Source organism: Danio rerio, chromosome 4, assembly GCF_049306965.1.
Source record: "Danio rerio strain Tuebingen ecotype United States chromosome 4, GRCz12tu, whole genome shotgun sequence".
NCBI classification, from domain to species: domain Eukaryota; kingdom Metazoa; phylum Chordata; class Actinopteri; order Cypriniformes; family Danionidae; genus Danio; species Danio rerio.
In genome coordinates this window covers 42399213-42412032 of record NC_133179.1, presented here as the reverse complement: position 1 = coordinate 42412032, position 12820 = coordinate 42399213, and the positions used below count along the sequence as shown (strand labels likewise).

General features: G+C 36.8%; 1 protein-coding gene across 3 annotated transcripts; it reads right to left on the bottom strand.

Annotated features, from left to right (window-relative positions):
- Positions 1-3307: 3307 nt before the first annotated feature.
- On the bottom strand, positions 3308-11944 carry LOC110438038 (uncharacterized). Of its 3 annotated transcripts, XM_073949107.1 has the most exons (7): positions 11851-11943; positions 11701-11748; positions 11561-11599; positions 11138-11365; positions 10969-11058; positions 10553-10818; positions 3308-9044 (listed from the first exon to the last, which is right to left on the bottom strand). In XM_073949107.1, exons 1-7 carry the CDS (start codon positions 11858-11860, stop codon positions 9042-9044), a joined length of 684 nt encoding a protein of 227 aa, XP_073805208.1. In that variant the 5' UTR covers positions 11861-11943; the 3' UTR covers positions 3308-9041. The 3 variants fall into 3 exon arrangements, with proteins under 3 accessions (XP_073805208.1, XP_073805206.1, XP_073805207.1); XM_073949105.1 differs by lacking the exon at positions 3308-9044 and having other exon boundaries at positions 9693-10818; positions 11851-11944; XM_073949106.1 differs by lacking the exons at positions 3308-9044; positions 10969-11058 and having other exon boundaries at positions 9693-10818.
- Between the last annotated feature and the right edge of the window lie 876 nt (positions 11945-12820).

Here is a 12820-nt window from a genome sequence, read left to right as displayed (position 1 = left end):
TTAGGATGGCCATCGAAATTTAATAGCTATATCGACAAAAAAACCCTGGTAGACTTGCAAAAACCTTAAATTTCACATTTCCTTTCATGGCTATTTATTATTATACAAATCAAGCTATGGACAACAACGGGTTCTACGTTACGCTCCCGTGTAACGCTTCTTTATCCGTTTATCCAGAAAATCGTATATCTAGTTATAAGACTAATTTGTCTAAAACTATACACCTGAAAGGGGAATGGGAAGTAGCGCTCGCTGAAATTGAATATCCTAGAAGTTGGTATAATATTACAGACGTTGATGGTATCTTCAACCTAAACATGTACCCTGACCATGATAATGAAGAGAAGAAAAAAAAACTAGTAGCAAATGTACAATCAGATCTACATGGTTTCTATGTTTCCAGGCGATATCAAATACCCGGAGGATACTATAAGGATATACCGGCTGTGATCAAAATGATAAACGATGCAATCAAACCATCAGGGATATTGTTTTACGATGAATTAAAAAATAAAATTAATCTGGTTGCAAAACCTAACATTTTTATAGGTTTCTATGAGAAACTAGGAGCTATATTAGGAGTGAGACCTGAAGAGGGACTAGGTCAAACGGCCTACCATGAAAAAGCTGATTTTACCAGGACCGTCAGCACATATGCACCTCATCAAGCCGACATCAAAGGTGGATTCTACACATTATATGTCTACACCGATATCATCGACTACCAATCAGTCGGTGATTCATATGTACCACTTTTAAGATGCGTACATATAACCGGTGAAAACAACGATATCGTCAGTGTCAGATACGACAAACCGCATTACGCATCGGTCAACAAATCGATCATCACGGACATAAACGTAGAAATAAAAGACGATCAAAACCGAGAGGTAAGATTTGCGTACGGTAAAGTTATTGTGAAGCTACATTTTAGACCGGTGAAACAGACGTCTCTTTAAAAATGCCTTATTACAATACACATCAAGGTGAAATCAGCGATTATGTCAACTACTACCAAAATCAAGCTGGGGGAGGCCTCCCGGGCTATGCAGGCGGTGGTGTCATGTACGGATCAGGTCTGGGAGGGTTATTTAGAGGTCTGTTTAGAATGGCTGTACCATTGATAAAAAAAGGGTTCAACATCGCCAAGCCTCACTTGAAATCGGCTGCAAAAAACATAGCATCGGACGTAATTTCAAACGTGCTTTCAAGAAATCGTGACGAGAGACAACAAGACGGTTCAGGTCTTATGGTCATGGCCCGTAAGAGAATGTCTAAACCACCAGGGGTCAGGAGGCGTGGTCGTGCTATAAAGAAAAAGCCCACTGTCAAGAAAACTTCACTCACACGCAGGAAGCGTAAGAAGACTGTAAGACGGAATACCTTCGCTAAGAGAAACATAAACACCATTTTCTAACATGGCTCTACTCCATCGTATGTCCGGAGAGTGTATTAAGTCAGAGCTTGACTTATTTACAGTACCTTTAACACAGACGGCTATAGAAAAAAATACGTATGTTGAGGTACCTCCTCTATCAGCCATCTCGGATTCGTCACCTTTGGAGTTTTTTATAGCAGGCTCCGTTGAGGAATACATCGATCTAAATAACACATTGTTGCATCTGAGACTTAAAATCACAAAGCCTAATGGTGGTGAAATAGCAGATCCTGCAAAAGTCGGTTTAATCAATTACCCCGCCGCCACCATTTTCTCACAAGTCGACGTGAGTCTTGGAGATCGACTAATCTCTCAAAGCTCAAGCACCCACCCGTACCGATGTATCATCGAGAGTCTCATCAACTACGACAAAGACACGTTGGAATCAACATTCAGCGCCGGTCTCTTCTTCAAAGACACGGCTGGTCATATGGATGTCAAAGACCCCTTAGGCAATAATCAGGGTCTACTGAAAAGGTCAACATACACAAGCAGGAGTAAGATTGTTGATCTGATGGGGCCTATTCACAGCGATATTTTCTTTCAAGAAAAATTAATGCTCAATGGCGTCGATATAAAAATTCGTATGATCAGAGGTAAAGACGAGTTCTGTCTGATGAGGAGTGATGACGTAGCATATAAATTAAAAATTGTGTCTGCATCGCTATTTGTCAAGAAAGTATCAGTCGCACCGAACGTTCGACTGGCCCATGCTCAGGCTTTGCTATCCACCAACGCAAAGTACCCGATTGACAGGGTATGTCTGAAAAATTTCTCCATACCAGAAGGAGCACGAGTTTCAAATCAGGAAAATCTATTTTTGGGGACTTTACCGAAATCAATTGTCTTGGGGATGACCGATAACGATGCATTTACCGGTTCTTATGATAAAAACCCATTTGCGTTCAAACATTACGATTTGGAGTTCCTAGCCATCTACGTCGACGGACAACAAATTCCTGCTAAACCTCTACAGCCAAATTTTACAGACGGCTCAGTGGTACGAGAATTTTATCAACTTGTAACAGCTACCGGCAGACATCTTAAAAATCATGCACTGTCTATCAGCAGATCTGAATTTGCCAGGGGTTATTCTCTTTATGCATTCAACCTTACACCGGACGAAGACTGCGGTCAACACGTTTCTCTCATAAAGTCTGGAAATATCAGACTCGAAGCCCGTTTCAGACAGCCATTGCCAAATACCATAAACCTCATCATCTACTCAGTGTTTGACAGTATCATTGAGGTGTCTAACCGAAGACAGATTCTGGTTGATTACTATTAATCGGAAATGAACACCATTCAGCTAAACGCTATCATGGACAAAATTACATGTAACACCCATTTTCTCGGAACTCTGGCATCTGATCAACTACCTGAAAGACCGTTAACAAACTTACCATCGATGGTGATTATTAACACACACCCTTCAGAACTACCAGGGGAACACTGGCTAGCCGTTTATTTATCGGAAGATGGTGTCGGATGTTTCTTTGACAGTTTCGGTAACAAACCGGACAGTGATGGATTTCCAATAGCTATTAAAAACTTTTTAATGAGAAATAGTACAGTGACAAGATATTCTACAAAACGTGTCCAGGATTTTATGTCAAATGTGTGTGGTCAGCACTGTGTTTTTTTCTTGTATCATATGTCTATGGGTCGTGACTACAACTATGTGATGAATCTGTATAGTGAAAATTATGTTAAAAATGACAAAATGGTAGAACTTTTTGTGAAAAAACTAAAAGCTAATGTTTGCAGTGATAACATGTATTTGTGTAACCATTGTGTTCAGACCTGTATTTCTTCCATGATGTATAAATGAATTTAATGAGTAATAAAAAAAAAAACCTTACAATCATCATCTGTTTGTTGAATTTTATTTCAAGATAGTGATACACAAAACATAAAAAACATGAAACATGTTGACATTAAAAATGCATCCATCGACTCTTATCACGAGTAGGTGAAACAAACATGTCCTCTTCTAGTAGTTGTGTCCTTTGCTGATTTTTTCTCTTTTTACGCGTAGTTTTTTTAGTAGACAGAATCTCCTGATCATCGTCAATAGGGTTGTTTTTTAAACTAATAATCTTACTCCGAACTTGTTGGTTTGGTACAGTCGAAAAAGGTATGTTTAATTCTGCGCATGCTTGAAGAAACTCCGTCCATCCTTTAGGTCTTCGGTCATCTCGTACTTGTTGCGGAGCTGTAACGTTGTTTATTAAATCGAGCATGTGTGAACCAGGTATGGTTTTACCCTTAAACACAAACTCACCAGACTCGGACCAGGAGCTGAGATCTTTAGCTTTAGACATTTTGTCTAATATATACTTGCTGTTTTTCACACGTTTTGTCGGAACGTTCTTTAGAACTTCAGACGTCACATCATCTTTTGACTTGTCTTCAGCATGTGTTTCGTCAGAGTTAACTTTATGTTCGTCTTCAGGGTTTGGTAGCGATAGCGTTAAAACACTACTCTCACGATCGCCTAGTTTAACAATTGTTAAATATCTGGTTAAGATGTTTGAGTAAAGTTTAACTTTTTCACGTTGATCCAAATCAGTCCTGAGTAAAATATTTCTTATAGCCGTATCAAGATCATTCTCTACAACCTGTTGAATATTTTCACGAGCGCTTGTTGATTGTATTTTGTCCAGCTGATTCTGTGGTACGAGATACATTTTCTCTGCATACTCCATCCTTCAGCCCTGTCTAGAACCGATCAAACTTGAAATAAATGGTATAGCGACGCTTAGGAGCGGTAAAAGAAACCCGCCAGTCTGATTAAAGACCTTTTTCTTAGCCGCAATGTTGATTTTTTTATTAGCGAGGAATTTTATCGCAGCCCTCTTCTTTTTCAATTTTCTGTATTGTTGGTTGTTGATCGGTATAACTCCGTGTAGGATGTTGAGAGCGAGTTCGCAGAGAGCTAAAATGAGATCGTCAGATGCTGACTGGAGAATAAGTCGTCTTTGTTTAGCTGTAGATTTATGTAACATTTTTAATACAGGCAAATGTTTACATAGTCTCGCGGACATGGTTCGTTATCACGATCTTCTTTTTTTCTGGAGATAGACCACCTGACGATCTGAAAACAATCCTGTTCTGAGTCGAAATTGTTCAGGTGTTTTAGCTTTATAGTCGATCATGAGATACCCGAAAGGACTCTTGACGGCATCTTGATAACATTCCATAAAATATTTTGTGTTACCAGGATACATCTGACGCCCCAACACCGCTACTTGATTAGCATCACGGGGGTTTTTAAACAATATTAAATAATTTGTGTTCAAACTGATGGTTCTGCTGGATTTACCTTGAACAAACAAATTTTGCACGATAAGAATTGCAGAGAGATTACGATGATGAACGTATTGCGTGAAGACTTTTTCAATTTCGGAATTACCGCTTGCTTCTTTCATCATATCGTCGATAATCAACAAGTTTGTTTTATCACGGGGTAGTAGATGATCATCATTCAGACTCTGAGGTATACCTTCAATGAATTTAATGTCATACAATTTAAGCAATTCGTCATACAAAGGTTGCCAACAGTCATACAGGAAAACAACATTATCAATTTTTTTAGAAATCATATTTACAGCATTTTCCAATAGCATTTTTACAAAAAAGGACTTTCCAGAATTGGATGGTCCGCTTATGACACATGAAAACGGATGTTGAAGCCTGAAATCAAAATCAACCATTTCACGCATTCCTCTATACATTGAATTAAAAGCCATAAGGCAGAGTTGTGTAGTCGGGTAAAAGTCTTCGCTTGTTATACACCACCTTGAACTTTTTAACGACTGATTTGTTGTGGAGTGTGAGGTGTTTTTTATTCCTGACAATGTTGTCAGCTTGAGCTAAAATGTATCTAGAGTCATCGCCTGATGTAACATACCCATCAACCAGACCAATCAATGTGTCTAATCTTATCGTTTGGGAATTTTTAGCATTCAGAGTTATACCCTTAGCTTTCATACAGACTTTACCGGAAGCGGTACGGTAACCATAGGACTTTGGTCCGCTGGAACAAAACTCGGTAATATAATCACCATCGCCTATTTCATCTGTCAAGTCGCCCAAATAATCACCCAGAGGTGGCATCCAGTCACCGGCCTTGGATACAAAAATAACACTATCTGTGTCAGAGTATAATAAACGATCGCCAAGTTTATCCATCAATTTGTACAATTCTAACCTCGCCCACGAAGTTGTGTACGCTCCTACGAATACGTTAATGTCACGAATAATGTGATGACTATCTTCGGTAGGGTGAAATTGGACTAACGCTACATCATCTGAGATGAAAGTAAAATATTTCAATGCATCAGTTTTACCGAAAACAATCGTGGTGAATTCTTCAGGGTCTCGTACAAGTTGCGTAACAGAATGCTGAGACTCCATCGCGAAACGTCCCCAAACGGCATTTAAAATTAGCTTGTTTATAGCCCTTTGGGCCGGGTTATGAGTGATCTGTGAAGGGTCAAGTTGAATCCCCTCTCTCTCATAGTATTTGCGAATGTATGTCTCTTTTTCAGAATCAGTGGTAACATTTGAAGGGTATCCGGATGCTTGTTGTTTTAAACGTAAAAACGTTTTAACGTATTCGCTAAACAACTTGTCTGACCTTTCAGGAAAATGCCAAACTTCGTCGACTTTGACCACGACATACCCTTTCTCAATCGCTTTTAAAAGTTCAACACTGACCCAACACCCACTAAGTGCCCTCTCATCATCCGTATGATTACATCTTGATGTTTGGTTTTCAGCGTGTGCGCATGTTCTGCATAACGGGAACATGAGTTTACCGCTGCATCTGTAAGGGAGGACCGGATGTAGTAATTTTCGGGGCGGATACACAGTTGCCTTAATAAGACCGTAATAATTTTCGATCGGCTGAAAGTCGTTGAAAATTATTTCGGGATGACCTATTGGATACGTCTTTGTACTCATAATAAAGGGATAGAGCGACGTAAAATCCAAATAAGAAATGGTCTCCCCCTCCCCCACTTTGTGATACAACTTATAAGCATTGGTACGACCTCCGAAAAGCGCATCTCTGGGTTTCAGTCTTTCAGGCGCCGAATAAGTGCTCATAAATTCTATCACTGAAGGGTCTGTTTGTTTCATTTTAGACCATTCGCATTCCCAGATAATCTCTACTTTCAAGCCATAAGCGTTTTGTAGAATTTCAATTTTTTCGTCAACTTGACGTCTGAGAACACCAAAGGGTACACCCGACATGGGGTGGAGTTTGTGAGGCTCATAACGGCATTGGTGAGCGTGAAATAGACACCCCAAAAAATCAAGGCCATACCTTGAATCGCCCTGTTCGTAGTAGCCGTCTAAAAAGTATTTACCAATTTGCATTTCACCATGATTCAGAGCATGATGAATGTCAACGTTTCTAGTCTTTTTTAAATACTCCAACCATTCAATCGAGACACTCGAGAATGTCTTATTTTGCCGAATGTAGGCATTTTCATGGGTTAGAGCAATAGTGTGGTCTTTCAGATAGTGTGTCTTGAAAATTCCCATACAACAACTAGGAAGAGTTGTGTAACTAAATGGATCGATTTGTGTACACTCTATGAACGATTCTCTGTATGTCATGCATGCTTCACGGAGCAAGACAACATCATTTACACCATATTGGCACAACTGTTCCTTGAAGTCGAAAACCTCCCCTGTAGTAGTAGCGTACCACGCATCGAACTTTGCCTGATCTTTTTCCGATAGGTTTTCGTAACCATAATACTTTTTGTCAGGATAAGGTCCTATGTAGTTCTCATTTTCTAATCTATTGAAATGATGCGGAAAGTAGCCTTTTTCTGTTGTGGTGAGATTTAATGCTGCCGGCATCTTAGACAGAGCCATCGGTATGAAGGATATGCTATCTATGTAGCGTTGCTTAAATGAAACATCGAACATGAAGATTAATTTACAACCTTTCATGATGATGTTCATTTGAAGACCTGCTTTACAAAAATATTCAAGAATTAGAAAGGAGTCAAATCCGGATGCGTTATGAGCTATGAAACAATAGCCTTCGTATTTGGGATTTCTGAAATAATCGATCATTTTTTTCACACACTCAGACCCCCCGGCTACAAATCTTTCACCAGAAAATGTTATTGCGCAGACAAAATTTGCTACGTGTCTCCCATTTTCATAACGAGTCTCGAAATCGTAAAAGATGTATTTATTCTGAGGGTCCTTGAGTGGTACTGTCTTAATGAAACACTCGTGTTCTCCACCAGGGACAAGATCTTCACGACATGCACCACAGCGGTTTGGTGCACATATGTGTTTAGACTTTTTCTTTTCGTACCGTCTATTGCATTTCCTACAGTATTTTATAACGTCGCAAGGTACTTTTTCTCCTTGAAGCACAGGTTTCTTATGAGCTTGGTAGCAGTAAGACGATTTGCAGTAGCGTAAACAATCGGTACAATGAATGATTTTTTTAGGTTGCTTGTAACATTCGCTGTCGAAGCAGACGTTACAGACGTGTTTACATTGGTGTAGCCTAAGGTCATCAAACCCTTTATAGCAGAATTCACATACATAGGAAGCACCTATGAATGATTTCAGATTGAGAATCATGTAGTAATGTTCGTCTTGTAAATAAAGGTACACCGTTTTGTCGTGAGGCTCGTTGTTATTTACGTATGTTTGTAACACACCGGTGTTTGTCCTATAAAAAACAACAATTTTGATGTCTAGCATGTTTTCAAATTTTGCTATGTCGTGAAAACCGACCTTGTCTTGGATAGCAAGACCCACTTTATTGTGTATGATTGATGCACGGTTTTCTAATTCACACTCTGGTAATTGAGGGTCTATAAAATGAGCTATACAGATAGAGAAACATAATTTGTTTGAAATATTTGTAGGTATAAACAAGCTCGTCTTTTTTCTTTTGATTACCTGATCAAACGCCAAATCCGTAAGTTTACGGCGACCTCCTCCTAGTCTGTTCATTACAACCTCTGCTTCAATCTCAACAGTTTCATTAGCTGATATCCGATCATCGCTCTGCAAAATTTTTGCAATTTGATCTGTAAAAAGATTAACGTCGTAATTATTAGCCTGTGTTAAAACTGCATTTACATCCGATTTCAGGGTCGGTGTTCGAAGGCATAAATTGATGACGCTACCATCACCGCCAATCTGTCTAGCGAATGACACAATGTCATCCATGGTATCGTGTAAACGTATGTGGTACGATGCTAAATCCTGAGATCTTATTTCATTCATATTCAATGTCCTACGCAACGATACACTATTGAAACGAGGCCTTGGTAAAACATGATATTCGTTTACATTACCGCCATCTCTCAACAATGTTTCAATGTCTATCTGTCTTGTTGGCCTATGCCTTAAAGGCTCCGCAACATTTGAGGTTGATGGTTGTTCATCATCGACATTTGACTGGTGTGTTGATTCAATATCAGTCCTACCGTGTGTTGCATGGCTAGTTGAATGACTGTCGTCGTCATCATCATCATCAAAACCATCATCTGTCAGTTGGCTGTTAACAGTAGCAGAAGCACTAGTTTCCTGAGTGACTGCACCACCGCTCTGTTCACTGTTTAAAAAAGATTCAACATCTTCAGGCAAATTTAAATTCAATTCCTGTTCTATATACATTTCCAAATCATCCAGATTTGTAATTTGTGAAATAGGAATATTGTTAAATGTTATGTCTCTAGAATTTGGATACATATCTATCATATACTGAAGAGATGAAAATATATCTTCATCTCTGTCTGCATCCATTTCGACACCTCTTTGCAGTCTAACAGATAGAGTTTGGTCTGGTTGAATATTGTATGTATCATCTGTACGATTTTCATCATCCATTGTAATTTTTGATTTATTTTATTATTATTTTACAAATATTTTTGCTAATGTTTATTTTATTTCAGACTTTTATGTTTAAATTAGTTTTATTGGTTATTTTAGAATTATTTTGTTTTGTTATTAGATTTATTTTATTGTTTAACTTTTTTCTTCTGTATTTTATTTATTGTTTTATTTACATTTATCGTTTATTTGATTGCTTAAGTTTTCATTTTATCTATTTTATTTATATTTGTTGTTTATTTTAGGATTAATATTTACTGTGTTTATACAATTCAATCTTTATTTATACATATTTAACCATGTTATTAGAATTGGATGTGTGTCAATAATAGTAATACAATTATGAAGTAATGTATATGATTAGCTAGAATAAAACACAATGAAATATTTTATTACATCAATTTTAAAAGTTCAAACACTAAGTTCACAATAAAAACAAAGTCCAAGGAATACAAATTTAATATAGATCAACAGTAAAAGTTAAAACACTAAACAGCTGAGTCAATTTAAAGTTCATCAAAATGTTAAACTGAATTAAAATACATCGGTATTACATCAAATTTAAACTCATACACTAAACAAATGAGTAAGTTCACAATAAAACAGTCACAATTGAATAAACATTTAATATAGATCAACAGTTAAACATTTAAGACAATTTGGAGTACATCAAAATGTTAGCAGAATAAAACTTGAAAATGATTTTGTATTACATCAAATGTTAAAACACTATCAGTTAAATCAATTTAAAGTACATCAAAATGTAAAGTTGAATCAAAATACATTTGCATTACATCAATTTTAAAAGCTCAAACACTAAACAAATGACTAAGTTCGTAATAAAAAGAAAGCCAAAGGAGTACAAATTGAATATAGAGCAACATCTAAAGTTAAAACACTAAACAACTAAAGTCGATTAAAATTAGAAACGTAAGACAAGTATAGCATTTATCAGAGTATAAAATATGGACTTTTAAGTAGTACAATGATGAACGATCGTACAGATGATGAGAATATTTCTTTTAGGAATTATTCATCCATCAATGAATGCCTAATAAAAATGAGTAGTTTCGTTATTAACCGATGCCCCTGTTCACTTTTACCCATCAATTGTTGAAGCTCCCCAATTTTTTCATCCATACGTCGCTGTTGCTCAGACAAGAAATCCTTGACATTTTCTATCGCACGCTGCTGCTGACCAATAGAATCCGATAGAGCATTAATTTTTACCTCATATCTGTCCAGATATTCACGAATCAGACAATAAGCAGGCGACTCGTAAAAGTCTTTGATATTGCTGTGTTTGCTGACGCTACCGGGCTCCTGATTCTGCTGTGGGCGCTGGGGTCTTTCGGCGTCTTCCGGGTCTTCTTCTTCTTCTTCTTCTTCTTCTTCTTCTTCTACGGGTGCTTGAAAGGGATAAATCGGCTGATGTGCACCTCCCTGAGTTGATTCATGATGACCGCTGTTGAAAGCATCTTGTTCACACCATGGATCTGTAATAAAAAGAAATCAAAATATTGTTTAGTATTGACTAATAAATATATAAATAATACTTAACAATAAAATAATATTCATTTGTTTTCATTCAACAGTAATTATGTTTATTATATTGTCATAATCAATTAAATAAATGGATCACTAACCTTCAGATAAATTAAAATTAATAGCAGAAGGATTTGGTTCTGATGGACTGGTATAAGGACTTAGTGGGCTAGCAAGAGGTGTCCATGGATCTGTGTGTGAAAATATGAAAATCATAACGTTACGGCTGTTATTAAGTGTTGAAACAAACAAACAAAAATATGTTATTACCTGATTCTACGTCTTCATCATCATCCTCATCGTCCTCGTATTCTTCTTGCACATGAGTTTCAGAATTTTTTTGCCTTTTATTTACATATGGTGTGTAAACAATTCTTGGTCTCTTAGGGGCAGAAGTCCCCGACGCTGCATCAAACTTTTCTTCTCGCAATGATTCTTGTTGCACCGCAATCTTTTTTTCTTCTTCTTCCACCGTCAAGTCGATAACTTCAATTCTCGCTAAAATAGGTGAATGACAAAAATAAATAAATGCAAGTTATTACTCATTCTTACATTAAACAATGGTGATCTCACATCCGTCAGTGCTGTGGCATATGCTTAGCGCATTCGACCGGTGATCGAGCCTTCTCGCAACAGGAGGTTCGAATCCACCATACATCAAGAAGTTTAATTTATTTTAAATAAAAAGCATACCTTTTTCCGTTTGATTATCAAACGTGTGAGCCGAAGAGGCTATAAGAAAAAGAGAAACGTAAGTAACAATAACGAATAAATAAAAAACTATTGTCTAAATATATTCAAAACAATAAATATAATTATGTAATAATACTTACAAATAGGATTGATGGCATCAAAGGCGTCACTTTCGGAAGAATTTATTTCTGTAAGACATAAGCTGTAAGAATGAAAATATACCAAACACTGATTAATGAGGTAGTATACAAACCGCTAACCAGATGAATAATATATTAATTTCTACTCACGCAATTCCATATCTTGTTCAGAAGTGGCAGAGTTGACCCTCTTCAGAAGTTCCAGACGTTATAACAGTGTAACTGAGGATTCAAGTTTACTGTGAAAAAGCTCTGTAAAGGGGCCCTTTTTATGTCAAATGTCAAGAGGCGTTGTCTAACGGTCAACATTTTTCCTTATCACCTAACAAAATATAGTATTTAGTGGGAGACACCCAACATATACAATCAGATATACATATTCTACAGTTGATACAAATCTATCTTTTACAAACAGTTGATGGGTGTTGTCTAACGTTTTCCTTATCACATACAGTCAGTATGTTCATACCACCATGGAGACAACATCATATGGGTAAGTGATGCATTTAGTATAATTTATTAAATATATTATAATATAATAATTAAATAATGAATTTAATAACAGTAATTTAATTACCGTTATTATTATAATATTAATTTTATTTCAGATTGATTAGAATTTAATTACCAATATTTTCATTACCTGGAAATAACCTATTATTTTATATTAAAACGATAAAAATCTAATTACCGGATCTATTATTTTATATTAAACCGATAAAAATCTAATTACCGGAATCAATAATTTAATTAGTCTGATAAAAATCTAATTACCGGAATTATTATTTTATATTAAACTGATAAGAATCTAATTACCGGAACTATAAAGTTTATATAAAAGGGGCGGGGCTTAGACCGGAAGTCCCGCCTTAGGGGCGGGGCTACAATCCATCAAACTTTTTGACAGGTGGTACCCTATAAATCTCTCTGACAGTGCTTGTATTTGTAGCTTGAAAGCGGTCAAGCTTTTTGTTGATAGTTTCACTTTTATTTAAAACTTTAGGATTTATGCAGCTGCGTTTGTCCAAGACAAAACAAAACACTGAACTACAGGGGGGAAAAACATTGTCGCTAGCATCCGTTGACCAACTACACATTTGACTACATTACAAATTCTGTT

Excerpts from the sequence above, each read along its gene's own strand:
- LOC110438038 (XM_073949105.1), bottom strand. Across the intron at positions 11,366-11,560 it reads TGATAATCAAACGGAAAAAG|CGAGAATTGAAGTTATCGAC; the intron begins GTATGCTTTTTA and ends CACCTATTTTAG. Across the intron at positions 11,059-11,137 it reads TGATGAAGACGTAGAATCAG|ATCCATGGACACCTCTTGCT; the intron begins GTAATAACATAT and ends TTTCACACACAG.